An 8,770-nucleotide genomic window follows, 5' to 3' on the forward strand; every position below is an offset into this window, starting at 1 on the left:
ATATATTTCTGATTAGTTAAACAACCCCCAAAAGTGTTAGATTTACAAAAAGCTAGCTACGATAACCCTAACAATCTCAATCTCCTAACCTCTTCCAACTGCATAACAACCCAAACAAACTTACTTCCTAGCCCCCCCCCCCCCCCCCCGAGAGTTGATGTGCCCTGGTAGACATTGTTTAAAATAAAAGAAATATGGTTGGTTTTCGAAACCTTCTCGTGACTGAATAAAGTGAAAGTGATAGCTGTACGTTACACTAAAAGACAACCCATATAATGAAATTGACTATAATAAAAGTGATAGTTGTACGCTACACTAAAAGACAACCCATATAATGAAAGTGATAGCTGTTTGTTACACTTAAAGACAACCCATGTAAATCAAATTCTTGTACGTTTTTCTTTTCCTAAATGAAATTTTTTATTTAATTTTAAATATAGAGTGTCAGGTTATATTTTTCATATATATAAATGTATTTCAAATCAAAAGGTTCAAAACTCATAACAAAGAGCTTTGTGTGTTTGTACTTTAGTCTACAAAAGTTGTATCTGGGTTACAACCATTCTGCGCGCGCGCGTGTGTAAACTAGTTGAAAAGCCCACGCGTTACAGCGGGGACGCAACGAGAATTTGGTCGATAGGGGTTCGGTTCGTTATGGTACCGACATTTGTTATTGAAAAATTATAGCCAGTATAGTATATGATACATAAGATCAAAAATTTATATAACATTATCATAAAAATAAATTAGATACAATTACGTATGTATCTACTTTTTATTAAACACAATTACGTATTTAAAACACTGTTTAAACGGTATCATTCAAATAACTCGGGTTTCGAAAACGAAAACACACACTAAATACATTTCAATAACAATCTGAAGTTTATAAATAAAACAAGTGAACATGCTTGTGTGTTTACTGGTAGTCTATATATGAAATGTGTTCTTAGCTAGATTAGATGTACACAACAATGAACTTTATACTAATATTTTGAATATGCATTTTTTCCTCAAGTAGTATTAGCAGTTTTGGTGGTGCCTTACTTACAAAATAGTGAAATTTAGTTACAAAACAATACCCTCCAGTACAAAGCCTTCACTTTAGTACTTTTGAGTTCACAACATGTGTAAATTACTATTTCCACCTATTGTCACAAAATAATATTATTAATTTTATAAAATAAACAAAAATATCATTAATTTTATAAATGAAAAGGCACATATGCGGAAGGGCTTGGTTGCTTCAAACAATTAAGGGCATGGTTCTTTGATGGTGAAGGGCTTGTAAGGGCTACTATGGTCTATGGGCATCCTTCAACTTATGTATTGGAGATAGTCTTATAAAGCAAATTGATCACATTCAGAATGCGGACTTAACCAACATGTAAATATTATAAGTAACATGCTGCTGGTGATGTAAGTCGTTGTAAAAAATTGCATTTGTTACAGAAATTTGAGTGATAAACAAATATATGTTGTACAATAAATCTAATGATGAATAAAAATATCAAGGCAAATAAGATTTAGTTGTTATCAATTGCCATATGCATGAAGAGGAACCATCTAAATACATAAGAGAAATAAAGTATGTTTAAAACTAAAATTATTTTTGTATATTACACATGAACGTTGTATAATGTACGGAAACATATACATATACATACAAAACTAATAATATGTTTGGTGTTTACTTGAAAGGGATTTATAGTTTTGTGCCTCGGGTTTTAAGAACTTAGAGAAAAGTCAAACAACATCTTCACTTACAAGATTTGTTTTCAATTTCTTCCAAGCTCAGCCCTTTTGTTTCGGGAACATAGAGCAACACGAATGCAAGTGACAGAAAAGCAATTGCCCCGAAAAGAAGAAAAAGATTTTCCACGCCGAGTAGTTCATGCATAAAAAGATAACTATATATCCGTTTTGACTTTTCATAATTTGACTTTCTGATTGTGATGACCTTTAATGGAGAGAAAACAAATGATTCTAATGCCTTCGAATTTGAAAGTTTGTTAAAAACGCAAGACTGATTCCTTTTCCTCTTGTACGAAGCGGGAATATTTCGGATGCCATAAGCTAACTACTTATCGGTCCAAAAGATATATGAAAATACCAAATTTTCATTAAACTACAAGGTAAGTTAGGATTATTGTCAATGGAAAAAACAACAAATTTATATGAAAATGGGTAAATTTAGTTAGACGTATATTCATTCATAAAGGATGAAATAAGGAAAATTAAAATTTAGCTAAAATGAAAATAGGTCAAACAGGTCACACGATTTTCCCTTCTCTTTCTTCTCTATATGGGTGAGATATTAGATGACACGTATTTATGCTTGGTTTATGCAAATGCAAAATTCTTAAAACCCATTTTTTGCTTTATTCAAACAAAATGGATCAGTATTATTATTCTTTATTGTATTAAAAAAAGAAATAGAAAATATGAACAAATCAGTTTAAAAAAAAGTTTAAAAAACATAGTACATGCATAACATTGATATTTGTATGCAAGAAGTAAAAAAAATTAAATAAAGATAACATGTGACACGTTTGTTCAAGCGTAATTGCGTAAACACATTACACACAACCCAATCTTTGAATATTTGGTCTGTGACACTATGTCGAATCAGACACGTGCGGCGGCTAAATGAGCCAAATCCCGACTGTATAGTGTGAAGTTAATAAAATTTTAACTCCATTTTACTAGGGGTGTAAATGAGCCAAGCCGAGCCGAAGCTTGACTAGGCTTGTTTTGACTTACCATAGCTCGAGCTCGGCTCATGTGTTGTTGTTTCAAGCTCGCTCTTGACTTGTTTATTATTTATGAATTTATTTATATACGTTTTTAAATATTTTTATATATTTTGAGAAAATCTTAAATAGACCTAATTTCATGAAGTAATCCTTCTGATTCCATGTGGCGCCCAAAACCCAAGCATTCCATCCCGCTTATGATCAGGGTCCATTGCTTTTGTCCTGCATCAAACTCGTTAGACAAGCGACAACAGCTCGCACCAACGACGTTCGTTGTGCAAACACAACTAGACATGTACGTGTTTTTTATCCCACTGAGGCCGTGCCAATGTAGTCTGGTACTCGCCAACAAACTCAAGCGTTCAAGCACAAACAAGCAATCAATCCAGCCTTTGTATATCTGGTATGTGATACTAAGCTCGGCTCGAGCATGTGCAATACCTTTAACGAGTCGAATTTCAACACGAACTTGACTGTGGTGCTATATGAAATTAATATATATGCTCGTTAAGCTCGAGCCCAGGCTTATTTATTTTAATAGTAAATTAAAAAAAGTTAAAAAAAAAAGTAGTAGATAGGATAGGATGGAAATTGTAATTTTGGTGACAGTGTAGGAGGGAGGGCACGTAGACGACGACGACAACAACAATAATAATAATAATAATCTCACACACACATATAAAGAAGAGACGGATGCAAACCTATTTATATTCCTCTCTTTATTCCTTTTTCTGTTCCGCACATCAAAATCAATCTCCAAGCCCTAAAACCCAATTCATACCTTCAATTCATCTTCTCTCACTGTACAATTAATTAATTAATTAAATGGCAGGCAGCTCAAGCACGACGAGCAGTGTGTACATCCAGGTCATCGAAGACGTCATCAACAAAGTCCGTGATGAATTCATCCTCAATGGCGGCCCTGGTGAAGGCGTTCTTAACGAACTTCAAGGAGTCAGTCAATTCTTTCTATTATTATTAATTCATTACGTGCTTTTAATTTACAACTCTCGGTGATTTGTGTTTTAGTAATAGAACTGTAGATCTAGGGTTTCTAGGGTTCCGAGTTTGTTTAAGGTGAGTTTTGTGTCAATCTGTCGTTGTCGAGTTTCAATGGCGGACTCGGTGAAGGCGAGCTCGAAATTTAACGAGCTGGTTGAGCTCGGCTCGTTTACTTTATTGAGCTGAAAATGGAGCTCGAGCTTTGGCTAGTTTAAAGCATGAGCCGAGCTCTTTAATTTTTTTTTACTTTTACGGATAATGATATATAAAAGAAAGAAATATAATTTTAACAAACTTTTTATATAAATTTTTTAAACTAAGAGACTTTATAACATCATATGTTTTCTTTTTCGCATAATATATGTATTATTTTTATTTTTTCTTATTTAGGTATGCTATTAGTATTATTCTTTTGGTTTGTATATAATTTAGGGTTTAGTTTAAAGTGATAACAAGCTGAGCTGGCCCTTGCTTGAGCTCAGCTTGTTTAGAAATCGAGCCGAGCCGGCTCTGCTCTCTGCTCAGCTCGTTTAGAAATCGAGCTGAGCTAGCTTGTTTAGATTCGAACTTTTTGAACAGCTCTATTCTCAACGAACTATGTAGTGAGTTCATATTTTTATTTTTTTTGTTCTTGTTTGTATTCCAACTTTCGAATTTCGATCGGTGATTTGTTTTTAGTGTAGAACTGTAGATCTAGCGTTACAGTTTTGTTTTAGGTGAGTTCTGTGTGAATCTGTGGTTGTGGAATTGGTGACGTGTGTGCTGTTTTGGTTGTTTGTGTAGTTATGGGAGTTGAAGATGATGCAAGCTGGTGCGGTAGTTGGTCCGATTGATAGATCTTCTGTGGCGAAGTCGATGGCTCCTGGAGCTGCGTCGAACACGGTTCATGATTTGAATGTGCCGTATGAAGGTCCGGAAGAGTATGAAACTCCGACTGCTGATATGCTTTTCCCTCCGGTGAGTAATCGATTGCTGTTTTGTGATTATGTGAAAAACTAATATAGACCATGTAGGCTTTAACCTAAACGAAGGTAAAAATAGGCAAACCACGAGATTAGGTAAACATGTATGAAGTTAAAAAAAACATTTTGCTTGGTCCAATGGCTGAATGCCACGTGGCGCCACAATTCAGTCGTGAATTAGAACTATTCGTGTTCTTTTGAAATGTAATAGTTATTTAATTGTTTAGGTTTTACTACTTTGTAAGTGAGCATCCATGATTTTGTGACGTAGTTTTCAGAAAAAATCATTATCTAGAAGTTAAGTCTGTTGTTTAAAGGTCTGTCTTGTGTGGAGGATGAGTATATAACAGATAAACTGATTATTAGTTGGTCATATTATTGTTGGCTTGTTTTTTATATGTGGAATGTTATCTGCAGACACCAATGCAGACTCCAATGGTACAAACACCTTTGCCTGGTCAAACACCATTACCAGGAACAGCTCTAACACCATTACCAGGGACCATGGAGAGTTCATACAATATACCTACTGGAGGTACTCCGATCACCCCGAGTGATTATTCTTCTATAAACGAGAATGGAGCTGCAGACAGAGCTGGAAGGCCTAGTGCATACATGGCAAGTGCAGTTTTCTTATTCTTTTCATTAGCTATGCAAAATGTATTCTTGGCCAAAATTTGTTATTTGAACTAAAAGTTGTTGTGATTGTCAACATTTAATTTTTTATACAGCAAGCACCATCTCCTTGGATGAACCAAAGGCCTCCTCTAGACGTGAATATTGGTAAGATTTATCTGAATGGTGGTATTGAACATGTATATGAGTTTAAATATATGCATGCATCATTTACATTTATGTTATTGTATGTGTTGTGTCAGCTTATGTGGAAGGTCGTGAAGATGTGGACAGAGGAGCAGCCAATCAGCCAACAACTCAGGTTACCATTAGCAATGCTACTATCATTATTATGCAATAGTTATTTCTATTTTTATACTTGTATGTGGTAAAGACAAATTGTGCTGACATACTTTTCTCCTTTCTCAATTATGACATGATTGAAATGTGATTGTAATTTATAACTTCAACTACATGTTCACTTTTAATAGACATAAGAGTAAAAACGACGTCATCTACTTAAAATCGTGCGTCTCACAGAAGGCAAAAGATCAAACCTGTAAATGCATATATCATTATTAAAGGTGTCATTAATGGCATGTTTCTTCACTTCAACCATATAAAAGTTTTCGTTTCTCTTTCTGCCAGCAAGGATCAAGCTTTACAAGCAGCTAGTAATTAGCAAGCAAATTTGGCTTGTTGGAATAAACCTGATTTTTTTTACGTCTGCATGATTTATACATACTATATTATATCTTGTCTCGTTTTAGACAGACTGCTTTCTCATATACTAGCTTATTTAAGAATGCGAACGACAAATATTCAATGATTGGATAGATTAGACATGCGGATTTGCAACTAGACAGTATTTATTTTCTTTCTCTAGTGAGTGATTGTCCGTAGTTTTGTATCAAAGCTTTACTTTCCTATTATGCTTTTAGCACCAAATTAACTAAATTATTTTCTTAGCTGTGTGCTACTCTTCCTATCTTATTAACATACTATTTCTTTGCTAACACAAATACTTTCATTAAAATGTATAAAGTTCAAAGACTAGAATAAAGGTTGTATTACTTTAATATGGGTGATATAATAGGCTGTTTGAAAAGACAATTGATTCAGTATCCAGAAACTCTTTGATAAGCTCTATGTTATTAACGTATCTTGTAAATTTTACTTGTTTTTAGTTTGATACTCTATGCTCGGGAATAGATTGTATTTGATTGGCTCAAGTTAGTTTGTAAGCATATGGAATTCAAAGTACAAAAGTTTGTTACATTTCTTCAATTTAGCTTAAATTGTTGGCCACAGAAAAAGTTGTTACTTGTGTTATGTTTTGTTAGCTAATTTGTTAGTTATGTACATAGTATATTATTAGCCTATATGTCATGCCCACATTTGTTTATGGTCAACGTTTAATGCTTCGTACCATACATTTAAAAGTTTAATGTAACTTGTTAAATCATAAGCTTGAGAGCTACTATGTGTTATTTAAAATGTTGATAATATTAGTATGAGTCAGTCTTTATATTGATTCGGCTGTAGTGGGTTCTTAACAGCAAACCAAACACCACCTTAAAATCCACATCTCAATTATAGGAACTAAAACTAAAGTGAGCATATATAATATATATAACGTTTTATAGAAGTTTTTGTTATTGATTATAATGTTTAATTATAGGATTTCTTGCATTTATCTGCTGGAAAACGCAAGAGGGATGAGATGCCTCCTCCATATCGTCCGGGTGGATATATACCTCAGCAAGACGGAGCTGCAGATGTGATAACTGATAAACTTGAGGTAAACACTTCTTTTTGGCTACTGGAAGTATTTATTTTTAACTTTTAATTAATTAAAAACATGTTTTGAAGAGGTGATGGACATTAAAATGAATTAACGACATTAGGAAGAAGCAAAGATGGAATAAAAACAGCTATAAGGGACATGAATGATGTTATCCCATTCATTCTGTTTCATCCTCAATAGTTTTTTTTCTTGTTTTCGTATGATGAAACGTTTGACCCATGTTTTGTCTTTTCAGGTTGGTCAAGGAAGCAAACAGCAACTTGGTCAAGGACTTAAGTTGACTTCTAGGATTCCTCAACTAGACGGGCCTATTCCCGATCCCTATGATGATGCACTTTCTACACCAAATGTAAGCACCACCACGTAAGCATATGTGAGTTTTAGTGTTTATAACTGAACTGATTAACTGTTTTGTTGTGATTGAAGATTTACAACTATCAAGGAGTTGTCAGTGAAGACTACAATGTAGCAAACACACCTGCTCCACAAGGTAAACTGATTTTTGTGTTTTTTTTACTTTTAAACGGATATTTTTGTGTTTTTTTGTTATTAGTGGGTCTGAATTTGTTGTCTCGTGTTGTATGAATTATTTTCAGAGCTACAAGCACCGACTCCTGCTTTGATCAATCAGAATGATGCTTTAGATGATGATGAAGATGAGCCTTTGAATGAAAATGATGATGACGATGATCTTGATGATGTGGACCAAGGCGAGGAACTCAATACTCAGCATCTGGTTCTTGCTCAGTTCGACAAGGTATATCATTTGTGTGTCTGTGTGTATTATATGTTTCATAGTTTTGTTCTAGGTTTTAATTATCTTAACTGAGCAGGTGACTCGAGCCAAGAGCAGGTGGAGGTGCACTCTCAAGGACGGTATCATGCATATAAACAACAAAGATGTTTTGTTCAACAAGGTTTGACTTTTCCTATTTCACATCTTACTCGATTCGACCCGTATACTTTTGAGTTGGTTGATTCGATTTATGTATGATCTCAAACGGGTTAATTAAAAGAAAGATCTAAAATGCATACAATCCTCCTAAATCGCCTATATTCGAATATTTGAATTTTTATTGTAACCGCATTGTATCTCTCAGGCAACGGGGGAGTTTGACTTCTGATTGTGACCAATAAAAGTTCAATGGTGCTACCGAGGGTGGGCCGAGCTCAAAAAACAAGTAGAGAAGTGAAGGTCTGTTTTAAGTGAAAACTAACTCGGTTGAGGTGAATGGGTTGGTTACCTGATGATGTATATATAGTTGAGAGAGCTTTTGGTTTGGTCCTAGTACTCTTTTATGGGTTTTAAGTCTCATGAAAAAAACCACTTGTCTTTCATGGGGCAACTTATTACGGTTATACCCTTTGGATTTTGTTAACTTTTTATATTAAACTGCATTATTTTTTCAATATGTTATATGATGTAAATGTGATTATGGTTGAGTACTAGATTACAAACTTTATTGCCATGTCATAGACTTGTCGGAGAAGTGGCTAAAAAGTGGGAAAATAATTAAAATGCTCATTGGCTAATCAAAGCTAGCATTTAAATACAAACATAATACAAATATATATTTTCTAGTTTCTAGCCTAAATTCTTTTTCGAGTGACATGCACCTATACGTACA

General features: G+C 34.1%; 1 protein-coding gene across 1 annotated transcript; it reads left to right on the forward strand.

Moving 5' to 3' along the window:
• Positions 1-3,441: 3,441 nt before the first annotated feature.
• On the forward strand, positions 3,442-8,373 carry LOC143606820 (transcription initiation factor IIA large subunit-like). The gene is made up of 11 exons (XM_077082461.1): positions 3,442-3,710; positions 4,542-4,715; positions 5,138-5,342; positions 5,456-5,503; positions 5,599-5,657; positions 7,017-7,136; positions 7,378-7,491; positions 7,569-7,632; positions 7,739-7,899; positions 7,976-8,059; positions 8,243-8,373. Exons 1-11 carry the CDS (start codon positions 3,582-3,584, stop codon positions 8,264-8,266), a joined length of 1,182 nt encoding a protein of 393 aa, XP_076938576.1. The 5' UTR covers positions 3,442-3,581; the 3' UTR covers positions 8,267-8,373.
• The last annotated feature ends 397 nt before the right edge of the window (positions 8,374-8,770 follow it).

This window comes from Bidens hawaiensis, unplaced genomic scaffold (assembly GCF_021521415.1).
Source record: "Bidens hawaiensis isolate Kalapana, Puna unplaced genomic scaffold, B.hawaiensis_p1.1 tig00077439_1, whole genome shotgun sequence".
Taxonomy (NCBI): Eukaryota; Viridiplantae; Streptophyta; class Magnoliopsida; order Asterales; family Asteraceae; genus Bidens; species Bidens hawaiensis.

Excerpts from the sequence above, each read along its gene's own strand:
- LOC143606820 (XM_077082461.1), top strand. The coding sequence starts at position 3,582 with ATGGCAGGCAGCTCAAGCACGACGAGCAGTGTGTACATCCAGGTCATC. Across the intron at positions 7,492-7,568 it reads ATGCACTTTCTACACCAAAT|ATTTACAACTATCAAGGAGT; the intron begins GTAAGCACCACC and ends TTGTGATTGAAG. Across the intron at positions 8,060-8,242 it reads AAGATGTTTTGTTCAACAAG|GCAACGGGGGAGTTTGACTT; the intron begins GTTTGACTTTTC and ends TGTATCTCTCAG.